The sequence below is a fragment of the Cyrtonyx montezumae genome, unplaced genomic scaffold (assembly GCF_038088225.1).
Source record: "Cyrtonyx montezumae isolate F1298 unplaced genomic scaffold, pur_monq_1.0 scaffold_31, whole genome shotgun sequence".
Lineage (NCBI taxonomy): Eukaryota > Metazoa > Chordata > Aves > Galliformes > Odontophoridae > Cyrtonyx > Cyrtonyx montezumae.
Genome location: NW_027072036.1, coordinates 1,795,526 through 1,823,153, shown reverse-complemented (window position 1 = coordinate 1,823,153; position 27,628 = coordinate 1,795,526). Strand labels below are relative to the sequence as shown.

Genomic DNA, 27,628 nt, shown 5'->3' with positions numbered 1-27,628 from the left:
TCCACATCAGGCAGTACAGTGAAGCTTCTGCAAGGACAGCGCGTGCTAATACCATGGTAAAGTTCACCCATTGGAGATTGTTTTCTCTCATCACCTATCAAACAACCAGGGTGGCTTTGGTATGCTCACGTGAAGCAGCATTTCATCCCGAAGTCACAGACTGCAATGCTGCATGGGAAGAAGCAGTGCCGCTGCTTCTATAAAGCAAACTTATAGAGGGACCTGCAATCACACCTCTGGCACTGCTTAAGCAAAAGAAGCTCTGGCAAAGGCTTTTAGAAGTGTTTATTGGTAGTTGTTAGATGGAATGATGGCGCGATAGTGCAAACCAATGTGCCATTGGGAGAACACCCTCCCTTCCCAGATTTCACATTTACTTTATTATGCCGGAGACATGGAATAAGATTTAAATACATAATGGGTCAGTATGATGCATTTACCACACTACGTTGGGCTTCAGACAGATTACTGATCCCTCAGTGCATGTCAGTTCAGAGCTATAACAAAGCAGGGAGTGGCTGCTGTGTCCTGCCCAGCTCTGCTAGCAAGACAGTTGGAACCAGCAATCCTTAATTTGCACACTCATCCTCAGTCTCAAAACCCTAGCACTTTGCTCAGCCAATTGCTAAACGAAGAATGGAAAATATCAGACATTCACAAGCCACACAATATCTACTAATACATTACAATAAGCTTCAAGAGTCCTTCAAAGCAGGATTTCTCCTAGCACTCATCTGTCATGCTTGCTTAGGTGCCTGCTTCCTCATCTTTGCACCATTTTCTCCCTGAAAAATCAATTAGGTGCAAGAAGCTCAACTTCATATGTTAGTGCTCTGAGAGTCAGCATTGGAAGAGATTTATTTGTTCAACAATAAACCATCAGCTAGTTTCTTCAATGAAACTGCACTGCTAGATAGGGTGTCCTCAGACTTAGAGTCCTCAACTGCATTAAAAAAACAACACAACCCCAACCATGCACAAAAATTAATAAAAGCAATGTGTCTCAAGGCTAAACTGACTGGTTCCTAAGCTACCATCCATGCATACTTCTTGCTTTTCAGATCTGCAGTGGCATCTTTCTCCTCAATTGAATTTAGAACCACAGACACTCGGAGACCAATAAAACCATGGGGCAGATCCTGGAGACTTGAGAAACTGCTAGGTTAAGGGAATGAAAGTCAGTGTTGTGCCCTCTTGGAATACCATTCTTATTCCAGTCCAACAAAGTTATCTGTACATAGAAGGAGTCAAATTTCTGCCACTTGTCAAAAATAAACAAGACATCTCCAATTATCGATCACACTTCAGCATACAGTTGGGACAGGGAATAATACGTTACAGAAAGCAAAACCACAAGATGTTAGTTACATAAAACAATATGATTTGCATATGAACTGATAAATACTGTCTCCATGGTTCACTAATTCCAAATACTAGTTGTCTGCACATTAGTTGCTAATAACTATTACTAGAAGTAGTTCCAGCTTGTGCTCTCTCAGGGTGGTTTCATTTCCGAGACTAGTCTGCCTGTTCGTGCTGGGGGAAAACATTCTCAGCAATGAGACAAGGTTCCACGTGAGGATTTCATTTTGTCATCTGCCAGATCATTAATCCTAAGATTATAGAAGCCACAGCAAGACCAAGAATCAGGATGCAGATCTTCTTACGGGATTTCTTCTAAAGAAAGAAGAAAAAAAGCCACTGATACCAAGAGCAGATGAGGAAGAAAAAGCAAGTTTGCCAGTACATGTTACTAAGTTTAATGAACTAGAGCACTCAATATCCATAACTTGGGAAGTGACAAATACAATTTATATGTTTATAACAATAACATGTTCTTTAAATAGCATAAGCCCACAACTAAATGTTTTTAGTTTTTAGGAGCACAATAGTCTCAGAGATGCAATGACATAAAAATGCAACAAGTTCTGCTACCTTTAAGGCAAATTCCAAGTCTTCCTTCAAGATAGCTACAAAAAGGGAAGTTGACAACACCTAATATACATTTCATGTCACCAAGTCTGCAAAGGAAAGCTAAACTTCTGAAGTTACTTGGTTACTGCTTAAATGATTTAGCAGACACTTACTGTACTTGATTTTACAGCTTTGATCACTTTATTCATCATAGGAACCTACAGTCTGTCCATGTACACTGAGTGTTTAACTTCATATAACTAGTCTCAGAGCCTTACATATAACCACTTTCTTCTCTGTCCAGAGAAACCACATCTAATCCATGCCTACTATACCTGACTTGGATTTACTGCTATCTCAAAAACTTCTATAAATACTGCAAGCTGCCAGGTGGCAAAAGCTACTTTCCCCTCCTTGCAGTTAAACAGCACTGGAGTTTAAGGCTTTTTAGCATCTCAACACTTAACTATGCCCAATTTTCTATCTTGTGTGCATGGTACTGATTTGAGCAGAAACCTTTTCCTTCACAGAACCTAAACCCATAGGTACAACAACGACAGGGTAGCAGAGGTCAGAAGGCACCACAGGGTCTATCTACTCCAGCCACTGCTCAAGCAGGGGCACCCAGAGCATGTTGCCTAGGACCACATCCAGGCAGTTTTTGAAGCTCTCCAAGGAGCATAATCCACAGTCTCTCTAGGCAAGCTGCTCCAGTGCTCTGTCACTCGCACAGCACAGAAGTGCTTCCTGATGCTCAGAGAGAACCTCTTGTGAAAGGTTCTCTTGTCAGAGCCTCTTGTCCTGTCACTAGGCAGACACTTCCACAAACAACAATGTAAGGATGCAAAAAAACCAACGAGTATCATAAAAAAAGACTTAAGCAGCAGTGAGAACCAATACAGAAGAGCTGACTGGACAAGGAAGTCAAATTACAGGTTGGAAACTGAGTAGTTAGAAAGGTGCTCCAAATCCTGTATCACAAGTTTCCTTAGTTTGGGCAAGGATTTTATTTTTGTCTAAGTTTTTACATGAAATCTTGGCTTAGCTGATATTTTACAAGATGGCCACAACGTGCCAATCAGCTGTTAACAAAACTGTGCCATTCTCAGGGGAGAGCAGAAAAGACAGCTAAACATTTAAACCTCCTGAGAGTACCTGGACAGAGGAGCAGAGTGACTACATAACCTCTGAATTAGAAGGCTAATTACAACACAGTGTTCTTTAGTCAAGTGCTTTATTTATTCCTTTCAGCACAATTTTGCAGGACAGCCAATTTGCATGATCTGTTTTTAATGGCCTATTTGGTGTACTGCAGTCCTTAGTGCCTTGTTATGCCTGTACCATTATTGGTACTCACCTGTACACCACCACCAACGTTAGCATACATAATTTACCTGATAATAGGCAGCTCTCTGTAACTGCTCGCTGGCTCTTTCCACGTGAACTTCTGCACTTTCCACATTTGCCTCTATGCTATCTATGGAAAAACAAAAGAACTTGTAAAAGAATTTGAAGTTTGGTGCTTACAATAAAAATAACACTTTTTGAACAAATTATCAGAAAAATTGAACTATGCAGGCAGAACGTGCAACTGAACTAAACAAGAAACTTATTATTATCCAACACACTTACCAATCATATCTCCTTGGTCGTGAATCATCATGGCTAAATCCTTAAAAATCTGATTGACATCCAAAATGTCTGCCTGAAGACAAGTTTAACAAGTTATACAAAGCACTAGTTACATTTTTTTGCAGCCTAATTCTTCATGCCTCTTCAGAACATCACTCAAAATAGCTGAATAGACACCATCACTCACTGACTCAGGTGACTTGATGTTGCTATTGGTGGAACTTGGAATTAACATAAGACCCTGCAATATTCTCACCACTTTGTACCTTTTTCATGCCACTAGCAGTTATCAGAGTTAAGAAATTGAGATGAATACTGTGACATAAGTTGCTCATAGCACCTCTGAAGGATCACCAGTGAACACTGAAGGAAAATATACCTAGCCTCCTTAAACTGGAGCAGGGAGATTTATCTTGGAATCAATCCTCTCTACAAGGAACTCTGTTCCTTCACCTTCAGGACTCCTCAGCCCATCCCATAAGTTAGCACTGCATGGCTTCTTTGGTTTAATTCCTGACATTGTTAACTACACGTTAACAAGTGCAGGATCTATTGTTCACCTCTAATTGCCTGATTACTGTTTCTCTTTCTTTAATAAGTTCAAGGTCTTGTTCAGTTATTGCCACATCTTCTTCCTGAGACTGCATTTGACTCCAGTCCTCACCACTGTGAAGAGAAGAAAGAAAAACATGGTTTCTTTCAGCAGAGGCATAATTTCACACTATGATTATACTGAGTCACCAGTGTGTTAAAGTGTGTTCCTACAGAACAACACCAGTCTTGCAATTAACTACAGACTTATGACAACAATTACAAATGAGAACAATAACAGGGACAGACCAAGAAAAGTGAAGAAACTGAAAAGCAGTACATGCATAGGATAGTTTGTGCTAGGATGTGACCATTACCTATAGCATTATAGAACAGAACTTATTTCAGGTTGCTTTTTTAAGGTTTTTTTTTTTTTTTTTTTAATATCTGTACCTTCCTTTCCTCTCACCATCCCCCACAAAAAGGGGGGAATCAATCAGGGTAAAAGTCTTGATGGAGAGCAGCCTGCAAGCACAACATTATCAGATCAAAAGAACACCTGACAAGCATCTTGGTTCAGAGATTCCCACCTGCTGTCTGGCATTTGGAGATACGAAGAAAGAGTTTAGTATTTCAACTCATTAATCCAGCAAGAACTGCAAATTAAGTCATACATCGAGAGAGATGTTAAGAAAAATCTCTGCATCACGGTGCACACCTACCCTGATGACAGTACTTCTTAACTGCCACGTAAGTTACACACACTGATTACAGTGAAGGCAGTACCAATAATACAAAGTCATCTATGTGTCCAGCACAAAAAAAGTTCTTCCAGGGTAATATCTCCCTCCTCTTCCTTGAAGGCAAGCATATCTGAAAGCACTGCAATATATCCAACAGGCACGTTGTGACAAAACTCAGTACGTAAAGTTAAGTTTCAAAGGCTCCAAGTGCAAAAAGAAATAACACTCAACTACTTGGCTAGATCAGATACAGCAGACACATCCAGGAATTCACCTAAGTTGACAGGAGGATCTTCAGGTGTTTAAGGCATATGTTCCTGATGTATAGCACTTAATGACAATTTTAAATGTGGAGTAGTTGCTGCACACTGCTACATCTCACTGAGATAGGGGCCTCTGCACCAACAGCTATTTATGTGGTACCCCATGCATTAGTGAGCAAGGCTTCCAACTCATCACAGCATCTCTTGAACTGAACAACATGGAGCTGGCACTTCTGACTCAGCATGTGGAACCACAGGACCAACAAAAGGGGACACACACCAAACAGCTGATCAGGGGAGGACAGATGAGACATCTAAGATAGGTGCCTGGATTTAGAACATTACAAGGTTTATACAGACTGGGCCAGCATATTTCTTCCCGCATCTCTCAGGCATGTATAGCAGAAACTGATGCAGTAATCACAAATGCTTCTGCAGTGCCTTGAATTCACTTGAATGACACTGTAGAGTTGATGCAACGTTTTGCAAACTGATCTGCTATGCAGGCACAAAGTTACTGCAGAATCTATACAAGTGTCTGATATTTTATAGTAATGTTGACTAGGCATGCTTGAATATCAATTTGTTATTACGTCCAAGGCATTCATATTTAAGGCAGTCTCATCCACTACTCTGTAATAGCTCCATCTGGGCTGATAGATAACACCCAAGCTCATGAAATAAGTACAGAGTTCTTCATGGAAAGAATTATGTGACAGAAAACGTGTCTGGTAATCTTGTGCTCACTGTCCTGAAAACCAGGAGCTCCAATTATCACATACCAGGGACTGAACTATTCCCACTAGGACAGTAACCAACAGCCTACATTTCAGTAGGGTAAAACACTGTACATTTCAAACACTGTAATAACTGCATATCTTTCTGCTTCTCAATCAGCTGAAAGAGCCTTGCCCAAGTTACAATATATTTACAATAATTACACATAGGTAAGAGTGCACCCCAAGAATGCAAGAAGCTGTTACCTATCAAATGAAACTAGCTGTTCTTCTCTGAACCGCTCATCAGCCTGGAATAGATAAATGAGTTATTAATATTTCAGACGACCAGAACTACTAGCAAGCAAAATCAACAGGAATACCCTGAAGACAAAGGCACGTGCTGTCCAGAGAGTTCTTTGCTACTGTTTGTTCAACTTTCAGATTTCACCCAAGGTAATTTAGATTTATCTAAATTTATTTATTTGATTTAGATTCATCTTCAGATTTAATTTTAAATTCAGACTGTCTTCACAAATCAAAGGCAACTGAAAGACAAAGATGAGAGTCTATTTACTCAGATCACTGATGTATCATCAGCTTATCAAGATGCATGCCTAGTAATTACAACATCTGAAATGGCAAAACAGCCTCATCTACGCTCCGTGATGTGTCAGTAGTCAACCATGAAGTTGGCGGGCAAAGACAAGACATCTGGAATGATTTGTAGTCCACTACATCACAACAAAATTCCTACAGATACTTACAGAGATGCGGGAGCCAGCTCTTGCCCTTGCTACAGTCTCTTTTTCCTTCTCTGACACTTGTCTCTGTACTGCCTGGAAATTATTTAAGGCTGCTGAGAAATCATTCATTAAACGTTCTTTCTGAAGCCTCTGTTGACGCTAAAGAAACAAAAAGAAGTGTTCAGAGATTGCCATTCACATTACTGTCACCATCAGATTCTCCAGAACATCACAAAATAAAAGTGCTGACATTCCAGTGATCTTTTGTATCCAGCATTCTGAGGTTCAAACTGGACAACAAAAAGCCCATCATATTTCCACATTATACCACATGCTCTATGCTCTGCCCACTGTGGAACTGTCCTGTATGTTTTTCCTGGCATTGTGAGATTAAATGAAAAACACTTCCTGAACAAACACACAAAACATGCCTGTGCTTACAACTGGCATTTAAACCTTCAGATTCAGAATTACATCTACTAAGACAACATCTGCTGACCCATATCCACAGATCATCCCATAACATCACAAAAGCAGATAAGTCAGAATCGTGGCAGCAATTTAAAGCGGAGATGAAAAGACTCCAACAGCAGAGGCCTGTCCCTCCCCTTTCCCACAAGAAGGGAGGCCCTGAAGGCTTATTTTGCCAGAGAGAAAGTCATAAGCACTGCCTCAGCAGATTTATTTAAATGTGAACACACTGAGTCAGCTCCTTCCCTCTCCCCCCCACTCTCAGTTCAGGCAACAAATCCTGCGGAAGGAAAAGTTTCTTGGTACCATCACACTTCATACTGACATTCAGCCTGCACAAAGTTTTTATCCTAAAACACAGGATCACAGCACCAGATTATGCTATAAACAAGATCACTTTTTCAGAAACAGAACTGCATACTCAGCTCTCCCCATCTTTTAGAGCTATTTGCTGCTGCTGATAAACATTTCCCCCACCAGCATCATACAGTCGGGCTGTAGCTGGCTTAATTTGCCTTCCCACTTCAACAATTGCCTTCACTGCAGAAAGCTGCTGCCTCCTCAGCTGTGCCAGTTTAAGCTCTGTGAAATCGCACTCTAAGCAATTTAAAAAAAAACCTCTAGAAAATTCTAGGTGCATACCTGTTCAGAAGCAGACAGAGGAAGCGGTAGAGACCCCAGTTCTTTCAGATACTCATTGGTCTCTTTGGCCAGGCAGTTTGCAGAATGCTGTAGCTGTTGTCTAAAACAGTAGTTCAGAAACAGTTAGACAAGTGCCTTCCAAAAAGCAGCTCAAGCATTTCAGCATTTACAATAACGACCAAGTAAGATTCCTGAGCTCACGCATCTATAAGAACATTCTTCCCTAAGAGAACAGATACTCTCAGCTTTCACTGTCAATAAGGCCCCAGCTTACATTAAAAAAAAGAGTTAAAAATAGTCCTGTGTTCCCTGCTAGCTAGCATAATTCAGTATCTTCAGAAATATCTTCCTCCAATTGCACAAAGAGAAAAAAATCAAGGTAAGCAAAAAAAACAGTTCTGTTCTGTGAACGTAATCACTTCTGGGGTAAATGCTCGTGGCACTGAAGTGGTAACCAACTATTCTCTCGACAGACTCCAACTCCACTGCTTAAGTGTGTGTTTGATGAACTACAGAGAACTCAGAGGTACTGAATTTTTGCAGATCCATGTAGCTTCGCAGAGAAAAATGATACACATTCTGCTCTGGGAAATGCAAGGCCCAAACAGTCTATCAGCTCTCATGTTTTTCAACAAAGTTGTGATTCAAAGCTATTGGTGCAAAAGATCTCCTGAAACAGCACTTTCATTAGTATCACAATACAGGAAGTAATTTACATAAAATTTAATGCTAAGAGATTTCATACATCAAATATATGGCTTACAAGAAGGATTAGTGCTGGTACTTCATAGAAAACAGAACTCCCAAGTTTCATTTTGAAGCCATACGTGCAAAAACTAATAACGTAGACCAGGAAAGAACTGAATTTTATAGGGACTGAATGGGTGTAAGATGCAGCATGTGCAGTGTGAACTATCACAACTGATATATTTATCTGAAAAGCAGCTACTACAAAAAACAAGGATGTTATATATTCAGATTCAAGGTGCAGTCACGTGAAAGATTACAGAAAAACCTCACTTCCAGTGTTTCTATCTCCAAAATTCATTCTTCTCATAACTTGCTGTTTAGGACAGACAGACACCCTGCACAGTCTCTCCAGGAAATACTTTAGCCCGTACCTATTAAAATGTTTTATACCTTGTCCTCCACTATCTTGCTGTAAAGTTATATATGGTCATTTGGCTGCCAGAGAGGATTCCTCATCTTTCTAGTACTCGTGTTTTTCTGTATTATAGACTGCCCTTAAGTGAAGGCAAAGTACCTACTACAACATGCATTTCCACAAGAGGAGCTACGAGGGCTGTTCCTCAGAACAGCTAACACATGGTTAATGTACTACTCTTTTTCACTTCTATATACCATTTCCTAGTCAATCTTACCCAGAAGTATGGAGTGGCTTCTTTAGAGTCCAGAAGAGACACCCTAACATACTCACTGAACTACTTAGCATACAAAAAATCACTAGTTTTGCAGGACTGTATTAAACTTATGCAGTAAAGCATCTGTCCAAAGTAACTCATTCCTCTAAGTCCTCATTCCTCATAAAATTCCTCTAAGAATACAGGTAAAAACAGAAGAACCTAAACAAGGTTCACTCAGTTAATACTTACAAGTTTTCCTGCAGCTTGCTGGAGTCCTGCTTGGTTCCCAGCTGGCTCATCAAATTCTTTATCTGAGCAGCTGAAAGTAAAAAGATCACAAGATTAGTAAGATGAGTTCTAGTGTATTTTATTCCTTCTTGAAGTTATTCTTCTAGCTTCTCCCAAAGAAGGATCTCTCAATATTTTGCTTAACTCAGGCTGGTAACACAACACTAAGACTTTGCATTTAAAGCAAAAAAAGCCTTTAAACATCCCCACGTTGCCATATTCTAGCTCACTACTTTCTGACAAAAAGATAATAGTGCAACCTACCTATCCCAAAGGCAAATGCATGTACCTAAAAGCTTGCATGCTCCTCTTCCTTGATCTTCTTAAACCAACAAAAATGTTTGTTCCTACTAACCTTGCTGTTTCTGCATCTTAGGCCATCACTGCCAGAACTACTTCATTAAGTTGTCCTGCCAGTAGCTTAAATTATTAATGCTCTGAGGGCTCTGTTTAAAAATAAACATAAATTAAACAACAACAAAAAACCTAATTGCAAGGGGTGCTGTCAGTATTTTGGTTTTGTTTTTAAAAATAATCCGAGTTTCACTACTCAGGATAGACAGAAGTTGTTGCAGTACTGGCACAGTCTTTCAGGCATAGCAAATGCAGTGCTGTTAGCTTACACCAGTCTGAAATCAGCAAGCCCACTTGCAGTACTTTGCTGCTGCATGCTTCTTAGCATCACTAAGATATGTTGGGAGCACCACTTAGGACAAAAGTACAAAGCCTGATGGGCTCCCAGCAATCATGAGATCACATCCTCTACTCCCTCAAGTAGTGAGCCAAGACCAAGAAGGATCAACTTAACATCGTTTTAAAGGCAGCTGAGTGTTAATGAAACATCCAATGAATTTAACAAGAGATAATTCCAGTTCAGTGAGGTCCTACTGGTACAATTTCTGCTTTTATTTAGCCTGGAGCAAGACACTATGGCTGATGAAACTGTGCAGCCTGGACTAGGGAGCTGCTTTGTCAGGCGGGTTGGACTAGATGATCTCTAGAGGTCCCTTCCAACCCCTACAATTCTGTTAAATGTGTTGCTAAAGAGACATCATATTCCAACGACAGACTCTTCTTCTAAAGTGAAGGGTAACTACTTATAAAAGCAGCAGTTCAGCCAGGGCTACAGTGTGATTCAGTCATGAGGCAAGAACTCTGACTCCTCCAGGCAGCAAGCATGATGCATTTCTGGCTTCTATTAATCCACGCAGTGAGGAGTTGTTTAACAGCTTCTAATACAATGAGCTGAACACTGCTTCTCACAGGCAATATGGCACTAATTTCACAGGCCTATCAGCCACACGCAAGGCCAAACAGCTGACAGCCAAGTTAAACTGACAACACACTGTGTGGACACGAAGGACCAAGTGGCATATGTCCTACATCTAGACATTTTGTGCTATTTATTTTTCCCTCATCTGAAGGTATATACTTGCACAAACCCCATTTCCATGCCATGCAACATGCTTTTTGTACTTGTCTTAATCAGTTCCCATGATTTTCTACGCTTAGTTTATTTCAGCCAACAGTAACTCACAGAATCCACAGAAAAATATGACAACAAAGCAACATGGAGGCCTGGAGCTCTTCACCTTTATTTCTGGGGCACAGAGTGTCACACACATCAATATAGACAGCCTGTTCTGTTAGCAGCTTTCAGTCTACAAATCCTTCCAATTTTAGGCTGCAAAGCATGCCACGTACATATTGTTATGTGCTGCAGATTACTTCCAAAGTTATAACCTCCCTCTAGGTGTTTAGGTAAAACAACAGCCTCATAAACAATAGTTTTGCCAGCTCACTCCAGGAGCTTTCTACACCCTTGTGAGAAGTGCTAGTTCTGCAGTTCTTTCTAAAAGAAATGAATAAAATCCATCCACCTCCACTGTGTGCTTGCTGTTCTTCTCTGCAGGGAAGAAGAGGAGAAATGAGGAAAAGCTCAAGGCTTCCCTTTCTCTTTTCCTCAGGTCCTTTATCAAATGCAGAGTACAGTTAATTACTGTAATGGTAAGTCAGCTGTTCTGTGTTCCCACCCACCCTGACACGCCGCAAGACATTTGTTTCATGTGAAATTGGCAGCACACCGAGATAGGGCGGCTGCTGGTCATGAGACAGGGCAATCTTGTCCTAAGAGGAAGAGAAGCTGAACTAATTAGAGGAGGAAGCTCAGAGAAAACATATGGAAGAGAAAGAGGCAAGGCAAACAAAAGCCATGTTATCTGACAAACTCAGACAGAACTTAACAGGCAGCCTCGGCTGCACCAAGAGGAAGCTTCAGGAATGTTAACAACTAGGTAAAATCTATCTGGAAAAGCATAAAATCATTAAGGTCGGCAAAGAGCTGTAAGATCCAGCAGTCCAACCATCCACCTAGCAACACCACCTACTAAGCCACGTCCCTAAGTAGCACATCTCCGCATTTGAACACCCCCAGGGACAGTGACTCCATCACTCAGCCCATTCCAGCGCCCTAACACTCTTGCAGAGATCTCCCTAACACCCAACCTGAAGGAATTCACCGGCTTCCCAAGGAAACACAGCTAACCTAAGAAACTACAGCTACACAGCCAGCTCAGCTTTCAGAAAAAGCAGCATCTTTGCCAACTCCCTTAGCACACACCCGAGCGGGGGATGCGCTCCGCCAACCGAGGGCGGCTCGCACGGTTCGGCCGCAGCGCGGGGCTGCACCGGAGCCCCGCCCCGACGGGAGCTCCCACCGCGGAGGCCCGGCCCGGCCCGGCGGCACTCACTGTACTGCGCGATGCGCTGCACGTTGGCGCTGCATGTCTGGATGATGCCACCGAAGTCCCGCGGCGGGGCGGTCGGCCCGGGCCGGTAGAGATCCAGCGGTCCGTACGACATGGCCGGGAAAGACGCGACTCCAGCGGGCCCAGCACTCAGCGCCCCGCCGCGCATGCGCGACTGTCACTGACCGAGCGCCCGCTCTAAGCGCGAGTTGGAGGATTCCTGCGCATGCGCGCTCGCGGGAGGGCGAGGCCTCTGGTTGCTGTGGTGACGGGAGCCCGCCCCGCTCTGCTGTCTGACTTAATGGCTGTTCTGTTTCCCGGTGTCCTTAACCCCAGCACATTGCACTCCGACCTTTCCTTACTGATAGGAACAACTGAAATTGGTTCAAATTATCCTATCCTACTATCCCTACCTATTTTTTCCTATTATCACTATCCTTCTGTCATTACATCTTCACTTCAGGGTGGGACTGGGTCACTCCAAGATGAGAACTGACCCCACAGTGGCACTGGGGATGCCCAGGGTCGGACTGGGACACTCCTATTTGGGACTGGGGTGAAGCTCACCCCTCTCACACTGCCCATATGAAGCTGGAAAGAAGAGCATGAACGTGCAGTTCCCATTCCTGGTCTGTATCCAGATCAGTTTCGATAGCTGAGTCCATCCCTGTTGGGAGTGCAACGCATGCAGGGCACCGTGGAGTCCACAGCATCCCCCATGGAGCACAGTGAACCCTGAATTCTGGACTCCCCAGTCCCATGTCCCCCCTCTTAAATCTATCCCCCCATAGTGTCCATGTGGACCCTGAATCTTGCACCCCCCTTTAGACTCTGATTCCTCCCGTGTCCCACACTTTCACCCCAAATGCAGTTCTGCATTCTGCTCCCAAATTCAATATCTCCCCAAATCCTGTGTTGTCCAAATCCATCATTGCACAAACTCCACAGCTCTGCCCCAAATTCAGCGTCTCCCAAATCCCACAGCTTCACTCTAAATTCCCTATCACCCCATCAAGTCTGTGCTCCCTCTAAACCCAAGATCCCCCAAATCCCATTTTGCTCAAATCCCCCCTTTTGATCACACAGCTTAGAGCCCCACATTGCCCTAAATCCTATAGTTTTGCCCCAAACCCTGCATTACCCAAATCCCACAGTTTCACCCCAAATCCCTCAGCTTCATCCCAAGTCTCGTGTTTCCCAAATCCTTCAGTTTTATCCCAAATCTCCCAGTGTCATCCCAAGCCCTGCATGGCCCAAATCTCACAGCTTTACCTCGGATAGTTGCCCAAATCCCAGTTTTGCTCCGAATCCTCCAGCTTTGCCCCAAGTCCCCTGTCACCCCAAATTCCCATTTCATTCCAAATCCCCCAGCTTTGCCCCAACTCCCCATGTTTCACCCCAGTTCCCTGGGGGGCAGGGTTTTGGACTGTGCCCTGACTGATGCCCAGCTTGTCCCCAAGCAGCAGCAGCACACCCGACAAATTCCCCCCACTTTTTCAATCTGTCTTTCTGTGTGATGTGCTATGGTATGGAATATCCCTTTGGTCAGTTTAGGTCCCTGGGTGGAAAATGCCCTCCCTCATCTCCCCTGTAACCTGGTCCCACAAGGAGACAAAGCAAAGCATAATTACTCCATAGCCTCCGATATATGGGTGCAAAGCACAAAGATCACTGCAGTGCGGAGCACAAACACCAGATCAGTTTCCCAATCAGCAGTTTTATCATACTGTAAGCCAAGATCACAAAGCACAGCAAAATGACAACTTTAATCCAACTCCTAGGGATGGTAGTCAATGCCACAGAAGCATAAGTAACAAAGTGCTGAATGATAATGTTCCAAGAAAATATCAGTGCAAAAAAGTTAGCATAATAACTAGCAATTATTGCATTCATATCATATGGTACGGAAAATTCCTTTGGCCAGTTCAGGTTGGGTGTCAGATCTGCCCCCTCCCAACTCCTTGCATCCCCCTCAGCCCTCCTCACAGGCAGGGCAGCAGGAGCTGAGAAACTGAAACGTGTTTGGCTCCGTACAGCACTGCTCAGCAACAACTAAAACATCGGTGTGTTATCAATGTTGCTTTTCTCCTGAAGCTGAAACATAACATCACACCAAACACAATAAAGGAAAATGCAACTCCATCACAGCCGAAACCAGGATGCGAGGACAGGTGGCAGGGCTAGACTATGCGCTGCACCAGGTTGGTGGCAATGCCCACTACCTTGCCGACCACACCGGGCAGGAAGAACGAAGCCACACTGCCCAGGACGCCTATAGCTGAGCTGATCCATGAGGATTTCTCTGTCTTCTTCCTCTCCTCCCTCAGCTGTTTAATCTGCAGCTGCAACACCTCTGCGTCACGCTTGTAACCCTCCTCCAGCAGCGCCTGTTGTTCCTGTGGGACAGAGAGTGGTGTGAGCAGCACCACACAATGCCACAGTGCAGCTACAACGACCTGGTGCCATTGCACAGCACCGACATCCGCGGTACAGCCGTAACGTGCTGGTACCACCACACAGCACCGTCACAGTGCCCACCTTCAGGCGGTGCTCCAGCATGCGGTCCAGCTCCTTCAGCTGCAGGCGCCGATCCTCCAGCAGCCGCTGCTCCAGCTGCCTGCTGTGCTCCTCCAGGCTGCGCTGCTGCTCCTTCAGGCGTGCTACCTCTGCCTCCCTGGCCGCTGCCTCCTTGGCTTCCGCCGCCTCCCGCTGCTTCTCCATCATCACCAGATGCGCATCAGTCGCATGCAGCATCTCTGCCAGCGGCTCATGCTTCCGCAGGAACTCCTCCAGCACTGCATCCGCCTGATGGTACAGCTGTGAGGCACAGCCTGCACCACCACACCAGGCTCCATCACACCCTGCTCACCTTAACGCCCTTTTCAGGCCACCACTGGTACTGTTCCAGCACGCGGCCCAGATCCTCCTGGAAGAGCCGTGCACCACCAGGTGCTGCGTAGTCCCCTCTCTTCATGGAGTCCTCCACATCTTGCCACAGCTCCTGCAGCACCATCCAGCAACGCTTCTCCGATGCCTCCTCGTTGCGCTGGCAGAACTCCTCCTTGGCTGCCTCCAGCTCTTGCTGTGCCACATAACAGGTCTGAATTGAACTGAAATCACCCCCCAGACCCCACGATACGACAGTGACTCACCATCAGCTGACACTGGAACCTGCGATCGTTGTCAGCAAAGGCACGAGACAGGAAGAGGGTGACAGCACGGCGCTCCCAGTCCTGGTGCACGTCCACCAGCGCGGTGCGCGAGTCCGTGGGCAGCACCAGGTCCTGCTCCATGCCCCGCCAGTACTCAGACACTGCTGCTGCCACTGCTGCAGTGTTCTCAGCCCGTGCCACTGCTGTCACTGTGCTCTCCACACAAGGCACTTCACCTTTCACGATGGCAGCCACATATTTCTCCACCAGGGAGGCCAGTACTGTGGGAGGTGACACCATCACCCGCATCCATCACACCCACACACGTCCCACCTGAAACCCACACACCCGCCATGTGCCACCCATCCTCATGCCACAGCCACTCACCAGTGCCTGTCACCTGGCGCCCGCCTGGCAACACCTTCACCAGTGCATTCTCCCAAATGTACTGGCAAAAGGCATTTGCCTGCTTCCGGAAGCCTGGCTGTAGTTCATCCTCCTGAATCTCCTCCAGCCGTGCCAGGTTTGAGTCAGCCGTCGGTCGCTCCAGCACAAACAGCTTGCGGCATGGGAAGAAGTCACGCAGACAGCGCCGCAGTTCATTGTACTCCTGCACCTTCTGCCCGTACCCTGCATTGCCAACATCAGTATGGTGCCACTACTCATAGGGACAGATACTCATAGGGACAGATGGTGACACATGGTGATGGTCGTACCGGGTTTTAAGCGCAGTGCTTTGTCTAGGTACTCATCCTCAGTCAGCGGATGCTTGCCCTCCTGCAGCTGCAGTGTGAAGTCACGCACAGTCCAGACAAAGCCAGGGAAGATGCGGTTGAACTCAACTGCTGAATCAGCATCCTCCACCCGCACTCGTATGTGATTTGTCAGCTCTGTCACCAGCCTGCAGGACCCACACAGTACTGTCACCCTGTGAGCGATGTCGCCACCATAGGAGTGTGGCACTGTGTCACTACCCTCCCAGTCATCCCCATACCGCAGCTGATCCAGCGCCTTCTGGTCGATGGTTTGCATGCTGTTGTACACCAGGGTGCTGGACAACAGCAGAGCCAGCGTGAAGATCCAAGCATCATTGTTGTTGTCACCCTGCACACACAGCTGGGTTTAGGAGTACCCAGGGGGCTCTGAGGGAGCCTGGGGCTGCTTCTCCCTGCCACCCACCTTGCCGGGGTCTGCCAGCCCCTCGGTGTCCAGCAGCACCAGTGCCACACCAGGCTTGCGTGGGTGTGGCAAGCACCACATCCAGATGCCCTTGGTCTCTGCCTGCACTGTGGGGCTCAGTGGGAAACCTGCAGGCAGTGAACTGTCAGAACTCCCCAAAATGCCCCAAAACACTCCCAGCATGGATGTGGTTCCCCCCACCAGCTCACCAATGCGACGCTCTGCCAGCCGATTCATCAGGAAGGACTTTCCGGTGCGGTAGGGCCCAGCGATGGCCACCACCACCACGGGCTGGGTGATATCACGTAGCACTGCCAGTGCTGTGGGGTTGAGTGATAGTTTGTTGCTGTCACTATTGTACACCAGGCAAACTGGGGCTGGCATCGGGGACAGGGCCCGGGGAGATGGTGGCTCCACCCTGGCTGCACCCTCCTGTTGCAGGGTGGTGTCACCATCAGTGTCATCATGCTGTGAGGAGGCACTGTTCTGTGGGATGTCATCATGTTGTGGGGTGGCATCATTGGTGTCCCTGCTCTCTAGGAAGGTGTCATCTTGCCAAAAGTTGGTGCCATCGCACCAGTGGTTGGTGTCATCCTGCCAGCTGTCACCAGACTCCTGTGTGGGGAAGCACAGCGTGACGACACAGAGACAACATGGTGTCTGGACACTGGAACATAGAGACAATGTGGTGTGGGGACATCGGGACACCACGGTGTCCCCATGCCCCCGTGTACCTGCTGTGCCACCTCCTTGGCCTCCCGGCAGAGCCGCCCAATCCGCAGCACTGCATCCTCTTGTATTGCATCCACCACTCGCTCTGCCAGCGCTGCCAGGTCTGGGGACACGGCACCCTTAGAGGGGGTCCCGCAGCACCACCCCCATCAACCCTACAGACCCCCACTCACAGGCACCGCCCACCAGTGCCCCCCCAGGTGCTGTTTTGGGGCCACAGCCCAGCAGGTAGGTGCAGAGCCGGGACAGGCCCTCGGCATTGCTGTCAGACACGTGGAACAGCTTCTGCTCAGGAAACAGCGTCAGGATGCAGCGTGCCACAGGGCCTGCAGGGACAGAGACCCTGTGTAACATGGGGACAGGAGTGGAACAGGTGGCTGTGAGGATCTAGGGATGTGGAGACATGGGGTCTGGGGACATGGGGATGTGGCACACCTGGGGGGCCGCCCAGTGCTGGCCCCAGTTTGTGATCCTCAGCCTCCAGCATGTTTTCATCTTCGGGTGCCAGGGCTGTGCTGCACAGGCTCCAGACGAAGGGTGGCAGTATTAAGTGCAGCAGATGGTCTTCACCTTCTTCGTCCTCCTCCAACAGGCGCAGGTGATGTGGCACTGCCTCGACGTAGCTGCTTAGTGAAGGAAAATAGCGAACAAAAAAGGCCGAAAGGGGTAAAAGGACCACACCCCGAACACAGGATACGTGAGGAGCTCAAGCTGTTCCTGTGCGTCACCACAGCCGTCACCACTACCATACACCAGCACGTCACCCAGCAGCAGCTGCAGCACAAAGAGCCACAGCCCGGCGCCGTCCTGTGGGGGAAGGAGATGGGGAGAATTGGGGCGCGCTCAGTGGGGCGGGGGATCAGGGGCACCCCATCCCAGAACCACCCCTCGGTACCTGCGGTTCCTCGACCCCGAGGAAGCCCCCGGCGTGCAGCAATAGCAGCTCGCGATCGGGCCACGTAGGGTGCGGGCGTCTCCTCATCCACAAACCAGGACTGCCGGGGAAGCCTGGGGGACCGCGGAGGAGGGATCAGAGCTCCTCCGGCCCCTCTGCGCCCACTCTCCCCCCTCCCCCACGCCCCCTTACTGCAGCCCGGTCCCGCCAGCTGATTCATGAGGAACACGCAGCGTCCTCCGGGTGGCCCCAGCGCCGCCACCACGTGCAGGGGAGCAGGCAGGGCCCGCAGAGCCTCCAGACCCTCGGGGGAGAGGCGTATTGTCCCCCTCGGGCCGTCCGCGGCCGCCAGAAGCAGCGGCAGCTCCATGGGCGCAGCAGCGCATCGCTACTTTCGGTTTCGCTTCTCCCCTACCCCGAATAATGCGTCCCGACGCCGCTGCCGATGGGCTCTCCCCATTGGTCACTCCGCACGCTAAGAGTGAAAGCGTGGCGGCTATTGGTTTCTCCGCTGTCAGTAGGTGGAACGCGTGCTGTGATTGGCTGCGGGGAGGCAACGTCACGGCCGCTCCCGGTGATGTTGGGGGGTTTGGGTGCGGCTTTGCGGCCGTTTGGGCGATATTTTGGGGGCAATTCGGGGCTTTCGGCGATTTGATGAAGCTGTTCCGTTTTGATTTAGCGCAGGTCAGTGTTTCATTTGGGATGGCTGTGTGTTGGTGCAGCTGGTGGTGTGTCCATTTCTAAAACATAAGCGCTGTGAAGGGAAAACGTTTTGATGCACAAAGCACACACGTTTCGGCGTGTACTCACAGAGATTACACAATCATCAGTTTAGAGATTTCAGAATATAAGCTGGGAGGGAAATGATAAGAAATGTAAAAATGGGAGAACATTTTCAATTTGGAAAACAATTTTTACTTCAAAGTGATTGAAGTGTATTTTTTGTAAGTTTTCTCTGTGTACCTGCTTTTGTTCAGCTGTTAGTGCAATGCTAGCTGTCATATCAAGAATGTTAACAGTCATTTTTTTAGCTGCTCAGTGATCTGTAGCATTTTAAGGAAAGAGCATCCCATTTGAAATAATTAGAGGGTCAGAGGTCATGGTCTGTAAGATGGTTATGGTAAGATGGTTATGGTTGGACTAGATGATCTTGTAGGTCCTTTCCAACCTTATGAACTTATGAACTTATAAGAGGACGGTGCAGAAACATTAAACGTGACTACAAGTAAAGGTGTAAATATTTCTTTGAGAAATGCCTAGGAAGAGTAGAGCAACAAATGCACAATTGTGGAATATATCATATATATACACATATCCACAATGGATCAGTATTAAGTGTAGAGGAGGACTGTGGACGAATGGGGCTCCTCACACAGAGGACAGGCACTGGGCAGGCCACTGAGTGCAGCTCACTCATTTCCCAGACTGACCCTGTTTGTGCTCAGACTGAGGTGAAATAGAAGGTAGTACACCCCGAAAACAGTAGAAAATAAAATCATCCTTTCTCCCTTCCCCCCTCAAAATCTGCCAAATTATGTTCCTAAGAAAGTTTAAGAAAAACAAAGGTGTTGAACTATAGTAATTTGGTGTGGTGTCTTTTAGATACATGAACTGAGCAAACTGTTGTCAACACATGAAAATACAGAAAGAACCAACACTGTGAATGATTTTATTATGTATTTTTTTACAGAAGTGTGACTAGTTAAGCATCGTTAAGCTCACTAATGTTCACTGATGGATACCCCCGCCCTGCAATTTGTTTAGATAACAAAGAGCTGCATGGCTGAACTGAGTTGTGCTGAGTCTTTGCACAAAGGAAACAGCTCCTCCTGCTTGCAATCCGTCACTGAATGTGTGATGTACTCAGAGGAACTTTAGCAACTGTAACACAGTAAATGTGTATAAACTGAAGAGCTTTTGTGTAAGCTATGTGTGATAGGAGGATTACCCTCATGCATCCAGTGCTGCTGTTGAGGAATGTCTGCTTTCTAACACTCCAGCCTGAGACTTAGAGTTTCCTGATGGACCATCTTACTGTATCAGGTCACAGTAAGAATCCAGGTCTCTATCGTGGCTTTGTGACTTCCAAAGACCCGTAATGATGCTGCAATAGTTCAGTGGTACAGCGTTGTATGGGGGCTAAGACACAGCCTGAACCACTCATTGAGCACCCGAAGGAAAGACCCAGTCAGCTCTGGGAGCACAGGTGAAGTCTGGCTCCACTCAGACCTCATTTAAGGGCTGACTGCCACTGGGGAAGGACTTTTGTTGGAGTTCCCTCCTTTTGTGCTAGCTTAGATCCTTGGAGACAGGTGAACATTCATTTTCCTTGCTTTTGTAACACCTCCTTGTGTGCTTTGGTCCCTTTGCCTTTACAAGCATACTCTCCTGGATGAGCTGCTCTTCTGGAAGAGCTTCCATTTCAGTGTGGTGCCTTTGTTATGAAGTCCCACGCTCCCCCTGTCTTTCAAGGAACAATGACACTCTCATCTAGGAGAAAAAGTGATCTTTTTTCTTGCTGCTCTTGTGTTCTGATCTGCCAGTATCAGCTCTGGAGGAGTGACAGACCACCATCCCATCCCTTGGAGATGGATGTGCTTTGTTGTGTAAATTCTGGCCTGATAATTTACACATTGCATTGTCCACCTGAAAAGACCAGTACCTTCTTCAGGTGCTCTTCTGCCCCAGGAGTAGGGTTGTTTTTTTTTTTTGTTTGTTTTTGTGGGGTGTGTGTGGAAAAGCCAGTAAAAACGGTAATGACAAACGAAGGGAATCTCTGGGTCATGAGATCACTCTGCACAAGGACTGATGATCCATGGAGTGAGCATGGCTCGAGCTTCCTGATGCCAGCTTGCTCACGAAGTACAGAGAGCTCTCATCATCAGCAGGCATCAGTGTTAATTACTAAATCAGTCCATGCCGTGCACCAGGAGCAAGCAGCACGGGGAGGCATGGAAGGGGCCAGCACCGGCTGCCCGCACGTTACCCACGATGCCCACCCGGCCTCCCAGTTCCCCCAGCACTGCTGCTGGACTGGGCTGTGCTGCTCGCCCAGGGCCACCGGGCGGCAGCAGCACCCCGTGGGCGTTCTGGGTGACTCTGAGTGTCGGATCTGCCCTTCGGGAAGGGACGGGTCATCAGAAACCACTTCTAACAGAAAAGCCTGTGAGCTGCTTGGGCTTACGCTGGGTCCTAAAATTAAAGTTCCCGTGTGGTGCTCCTGATCTGAGCTACTGTGCTTGGAGCAGGAGCTGCGGGGTCCATCCCTTTTCTCCTAGCTGTTTTGTTGCCACTCTCACACTATGACAGTATATACCTATCTTTTCTCTCTTGGTTTTTTTTTTTTCTTTTCCCCTGCAATACTGTGTATTTTAGTCTGTGTTCCAGTGATCCCACGAAAGCATGGGAAGGTCTCTTAATGCAACCCCATCCTCTTGCTCTGCAGCACTCCTCCAGCGTGCTCAAATTCTTCAGAGCTCTCAGGTAACCCCAATCAGCAGTGCAGAAATGAAGGAGCTGGTGGAACGTGGGAACACAAAAAGTCTTTTTAGAGCTGCAGCTGTGGAACAGGATAAACAGCATGAGAAAGGAGGGCTGAGAACCAAGGACACTTCCAGAAGAAGACGAAAACAAGTTCAAGTAAGCTGCGTGATGGCAGACCCTAATTGGAGGAAGAGTGCATGGTTTGGGAAGACTCACAGCCCTGATTGGATCATCGCCTGTATGCAGGGTTAAGGGCTGCTTTGGGAAGTTATATTGTTGATATGTAAAGGCGGGTGGGAAAGTTATAAGAGAGAACTTGTGAAAGTATATAAGGGATGTTAAAACCTGTAATAAATGATTTGGATTGTTCACATCTGGGTCCGTGCCCCAGACACATCCTATCCTGATGAAGTGAAACATCCTATCCTGATGCAGGGAGCCTCCCTCTGCCTGCTAGCAGTGCCAAACTGCAGGATGGGAAGCTGGGTCCCCTGCCTGCCACCCTGCCAGGCCCTGGGAGCTGAGCACGCTGAGGCAGATGTTTGCACACTGAAAAGACGAGGAAGGCCTTTTCAGCTCTTTGCAATGTACTAACACAAGAACGGAAAGTGCCTTTTCCTGAGGTGGGCTATTTATAAACAGGCAGGGGGCAGGGACTCTGGCAGCTTTGTTTTCCTTGCCTTAAATTCACCCCCAGACCGAAGTGAATGGGGCAGATCACGCAGACCATCTGCTGGGACACCCCGCAGCACCGATGGCTTTCAAGAACGCTTTGGAATTACAGTGCTCCGATCTGATGCAGCCTTAAACAGTTCAGCTGTGCAGTTGATGTTGTTTGCAGCCCTGGATTGTCGCAGAGGCTGTGCAGGAGAAATCAGGCATTTGTAGCAGCCGTGCCTCTAACGCAGGCAACAGTTGTGCTTGTCAGAAGGGCATGCTCCTCAGGGTGTACAGGTGGAATGCAGCAGTGTTTTTCAGCAGTGTCCTTTCAATCCACTGAACAGTGTGCAGTGTTGGCTGCATGCACACGCTGGGGATGGCATTTGTCTGCTCTGGGGTGTGTAGCACACAGCCCCCAAGGCTTAGCTTGCTTTCCTTTCCCATCAAAGGAGGTGAATAGGCATCTTCACCTCGCTGAGATGCTGTTCTGAGGATTTTACCTCATTTCACTGAACAGGGCAATGCTGCCTACCTTCTTCTGAGCCCCTCCAGCAGAGCAGCAGCTCTGTGGGGCATTGCTGAGCTCCTCCTCCTCTGGGGGCACTGCAAATCTCATCAGAAATTCTGAGGAAAACTGTGTTTCATTACTGAAACCATTGCTCCTTCTCTAACCTAGCAGCTTTGCAAACACAGCTTGCTCTTGGCACTGCTCACAGTACAGAGTGGGAGAAGACAAGAAAGCTGTTGAACTGAAGTCTCCTCACCTACTCACAGGTCATGAGTAAGACACAGATTTTTGTATCAGGCTAAACTTGTAGAATTCCCTGGAAATGTGAACTCAGGGATATTTCTGGCAAATCTGGAAAGGAAATGATCTTCCATCCGGAGGCTGCAGGATGCAACGTGGCCCTCTTCACACTGAAAGATCCCAATGCTTCTGAGCTACGCAGACACATGACTGAATATAGGACTTAGTTGGCTTGCCAAAACCTCTTTCAGCTTGCTATAATGTCCTGTAACAGTCTTTTGCATTTACAGTTGAAACAGGAAAAGCAGGACTTGGTCCATACCTTAGTGTAGCAATTATGAAGCAACCTAACGGCAGACTGAAACCAGCATCTGAAAGTTATGAGTGTTGTAATGTGCCATAAACTACTCCAGACCCCACAAGGGACCTTCGTCTTACAAATACTGCTGAGAGAGGGACCACAGAGTAACCCAGTGTGTTTTAACAGAGACCTGAGGTGCAGATACCCTCTTCTCTCCCCCCTCCTTCAGCACATTGGCTGAATTAGGAGTTGGGTTGGGATTAGATGCTTGCAAAAGCAGTTACTTGCAAGGTATGGGTTTAGTCTGTTGGATCTGGATTATCATTTGGATTTGGCAAAGAGATGCTTTCCCTGATTTCCAGTCATGCAGGCACATGTGGAAGCTCCTGGAAATCCATGTTTCAGTTGGTGAAAGCGACTTCAGAAAAGTGGGACTGTTCCCCATGCATGCTCCACAGCAGTATGTGCAGGAGAACACAGCCTGCCTGCCTGGCTCAGGGCAGGAATGCAAAGCCCTGCTGTGGTGCTCTTCCTGACTGTGATGCCCTTCCCTATGATCCAGAGACCAAAGGGTACACAAAGCTGCTGATCAAAAAGAGAGAGAAAACGCTGAGTCAGCAAGCCAGCAGCTGATGCTTTCAGACCCTTTTCCATGTATGTACGTGCCTGACTCTGAATCCTTGTGTGACTCCTGTGGATCCAGATGGACATGAAGATGAGCTATGGCAGGCACCCTACTTTGTCCCAAGTCCTGGTTGGAACAGGGATGCTTACCACATTGCATCAAAGATGCGTGTCAGCTCTTCTTCCTCACTCTACTCTGTGCCATTAGTGGTGCTGCATAGGTCTCACCAGCACTCATGCTCCAGTGCAGCAGGCACACGTGTATTTTTGTTCTAAATATTTAAGGAGGAGGTCCAGAAACACTCTGGCCTGATTGGCATTTCCTCCAAAGCCTCAATTCCTTCTTTCCAAAGATTTGGCTCTTACAGAAGAAGCCACAAAAGTCTCCAGCACCCTTTGCTACAGCCAAATATCTCCTGTCCCACTGCTCCAGGTGTGTAGGATAGGGCTGTGGCTGCAGCTATCAACAGAGAATGAAATCTGATATTGGCTGGGCAACAATTGCACTCTCCTTAACACACAGAGGTGGTCATCCTCTGTTTCCTAGGCTGGTAGTGCTCATAGGAGGGAGACCCATACCAGTATGTGAAATGATTGCTACAAATGCAATGTTATCCTCTGGAGTATCTGTATACAGGCCTCTGGAAACATCAGGTCAGTGCTTGTGCCAACCAGTAAGCAACTGAAATGGGAAAAACTGGGAAAGACATGAGAGCTGTGAGCACTGAAACAAGGATCTGGAGAAACGCCATTCTGTGAGGTCTTCAAAATTCAGCTGGATAAGACCCTGAGCAATCCTCCCTATCTTTGAAGCCAGTCCTGGTTGGAGCAGGAGATTAGACAATGACCTCCACAGGTCCCTTCCAGTCAAAATCTTTCTGTAGTTCTGTGATGAATAAGCAAAAAAAATAGAACAGCCAGACCTAATTATAACAGTGGAGAAATATATGACACATCTATGGCTTAAACTACTGCCCTTTCTTCCCCCATCCTGTAAAACTAGAGACAGTACAGAAAAAGGTGATTGAAGACAATCTACAAGATGAAGAGATTCTTGAATGGGGAGTGGCTGTGGGAGGAACATCACAGAATCTATAAAATCATTACTGGTGTGGAGATAACTATGGAACAATTGGGAATGAGGGGACTCCTAACACAGTGAGTCAGTGGCAGGTTTACAATGAAGAGGAGCTTACAGAGCTTAAGCATCTTACAGAGAGCTTTCTTACATCTTCACAGCTCTCTGTGCATTTCAATGGCACGAGATGTTGCTGAATGTATCCATGAATTAAACAGTGTTTGTAGGTATAGGGTGAGTAGGTTCCCAGCTGGGTATTGTTCATGGCAGGGACAAACTGTGGCACAGGAGTTCCTTGGAACATTACTTCCCAGAGGCTGGGAAGGAGCATCATAAGGACCACTTACAATCACCTGATTTCTCAGAGTTCCTCTCTACCTGCTCTCAGAGAGCACATAAGGCTAGATGGGCTTTTGGCTTGACCTTCCCCAGCAGTTCTCATCTGGTGTTCCCAGTCCCTTGGACAGCAAATGGGACTTTGTCTCTTTTGGGACCTGAAGTTGCAGGGATCACCAGACATCTTTGATTACACCTGGGGAAAATCACTCCTTGTTCCCTTTTATATTTTATATATATCTTTGCTACCCAGAATTTTGCTTCCTGACTGGAGGGCCACAGTCTATTTTGTGGTTTCTTTTGAGAAACATTTCTCTGCTTCACGTTGCCCCTTTTTCTGCAGTTTCTCTATGTACCATTTTTGTGATGAACAGGTGAGCATCCGGGACAGTTCACCAGCACAGGCAGCATGCAGTTGAATTCTGTGTTTACTGCAGGGCACTCATTGCTGGCTTCTGCTTTCTAAGTCTTCCTAATGATTGCTAACTTTCCCTTTGCTTTTCTGTTTTTATTTTTGTTTTTTTTTTTTCTGAACTGCAAGCTCAGATATTTCATACAAATATTCATTATGACACAAAGATCTTTCCCGAGCAGCTGCAGCTGTTTTGAAGAGACCAGCGCTGCACTGAAGTCAGGAAAGTTCAAATCTACAGTTACCAGTTGATGTCTACCAGTCATGGCTCATTCTATCACTCAATCACTCACTATGCACAGATCTTCCCCAGCTCTCTACTACTCTGAATCACTGAGTGTTATCTGCAAGCTTCATCATCCTGAGAACACGTGGGCCGAGACAAAGATGTACAGAAAACCTTTTCTTTCCATGTTTCCACACATACACTCCCTGCCTCAAGGGATGGTCTTCATGAGTATAATTACAAAACCTATTTGGAAATAGAGTCCAGCCTAGGTCAGGGGACAGGAGTGCCCCAGCTACCCCATCAGGAGCAGGGAGTGGGATGGGAGAATCTTCATTCTTCCCCAGCAAAGACAAGGGATTCCTGGGGTGCTAGAGGAGAGGATGCCTCCCAGCATCATCTGATAGCATCTGTGCAGGATGTGCTCTTAGCACTGTGCAAATAGTCTGCTTCAGGCTTGAAGAGCACATCCTGCACAGATGCTGCTTTTGTCCTCAGAGCTCCCAAACTGTCATGGCTCTGCCATTCAGCAATGGTTTGCAGTGCTCTGTGTCAGCTACCTGCAGATACTGAGGCTTTAGTGCAACACCCTGCCTGTGGGTAAAGAGTTCATGGTCAGCTCACTGGGAAAAGCTGAATTTAGGCTAACCTGGCCACAAACAGTGAATCACTAGCAGAAACCATAAGTGGCTCTGGCCTGAGCTGTCTGGGGCCATACATACAGCTGACCACAACAGTATCTTCTAGGGAAATGCAGAGGTAACACCTGTGAAGGATTCATTCCTGCTCTCCTGTTTGCATTTATGAAAAAGATGACACTGGAATACTCTCAGCTGAGTCTGCTGGGACAAATTCCCAAAGCAATGCTGACTGAGACCCTGCAGTGCCTTCACACCTCCAGCACTCTCAGCTCCTGTGCTCCAGCTTAAAGCAGCAGCACCCTGCACCACCTTCCAACAGGACGTAGGGATGGATCCAAAAGGACATGCAGACACATTCCCCTATCCAAACTGCATCAAATGCCAAGTGCTTCCTTCAGAGCAATGTGTCCCTGTTCGTGGGAAGCCACTTAAATGCTAAAGCTGACGATCCTACAGCTGCAGGGTGGACACGGTTCCCTGCTTTGTAGCTGTGATGCTGTAGACAGCAATGGTGCATCACACAGCCTGCTCCCCCAGCAGCCACAACCGACAACCTGTAACATGCCTGTTTATTTTAGGTTCAGCTACTTTTAATCTGAGGAACAAATCCAGCTGCCAACTTCTAGCTGCTTAACTATGACCTCTGCAGAGAAAGCAGTGTTCTTTGCAGGTCATTGGCAGCAAATCACCCCCAAGCAGACAGCCCAAATGGAGCTCTCAGCTCTTTAACATCAGCCTTGCACACTTACTTTAAAGCTGCACAAGGAACAAATCCATGGGACACCAACAGATGATTCAAAGTGGGGCCAAAATTATTCAGCCACTTGAACAGCAGCATCCACAACCCCATTGTTGCAGGGCAGTAGAGACACTTGGGAATACTCCTGCACTGCAAGAGGGCTTGCTGGGAACCACTCAGAGAAAAATCATAGCTCTGGGAGAGCTAAAGGCCATCTTGCTTTTTTTTAAAGCAGGACCTTTACGGCATAGAAAACAGTAGTAGAGGTCTCTGAGTGCAGATGTAACCCAGCTGATGGAGATACTCGTGGTCTGCAAGAAGAGCTGAAGAGTCCCTACACACATCTGAGCACTTTGGGGTCAGGC

The 27,628-nt window shown here is 47.0% G+C and overlaps 2 protein-coding genes across 2 annotated transcripts; both read right to left on the bottom strand.

Annotated features, from left to right (window-relative positions):
• Window positions 1-270: 270 nt before the first annotated feature.
• Window positions 271-12,221, bottom strand: STX12 (syntaxin 12). The gene is made up of 9 exons (XM_065744452.1): window positions 12,061-12,221; window positions 9,272-9,341; window positions 7,659-7,758; window positions 6,567-6,704; window positions 6,067-6,110; window positions 4,107-4,212; window positions 3,547-3,619; window positions 3,309-3,391; window positions 271-1,677 (listed from the first exon to the last, which is right to left on the bottom strand). Exons 1-9 carry the CDS (start codon window positions 12,170-12,172, stop codon window positions 1,585-1,587), a joined length of 819 nt encoding a protein of 272 aa, XP_065600524.1. The 5' UTR covers window positions 12,173-12,221; the 3' UTR covers window positions 271-1,584.
• Window positions 12,222-13,754: 1,533 nt separating this feature from the next.
• Window positions 13,755-18,419, bottom strand: LOC136053738 (guanylate-binding protein 1-like). Its single transcript, XM_065744621.1, has 15 exons — window positions 18,208-18,419; window positions 18,016-18,128; window positions 17,818-17,927; window positions 17,556-17,743; window positions 17,294-17,446; window positions 17,123-17,223; window positions 16,598-17,003; window positions 16,389-16,516; window positions 16,204-16,313; window positions 15,926-16,110; window positions 15,597-15,839; window positions 15,210-15,490; window positions 14,927-15,139; window positions 14,596-14,862; window positions 13,755-14,453 (listed from the first exon to the last, which is right to left on the bottom strand). Exons 1-15 carry the CDS (start codon window positions 18,383-18,385, stop codon window positions 14,238-14,240), a joined length of 2,892 nt encoding a protein of 963 aa, XP_065600693.1. The 5' UTR covers window positions 18,386-18,419; the 3' UTR covers window positions 13,755-14,237.
• Window positions 18,420-27,628: the final 9,209 nt, after the last annotated feature.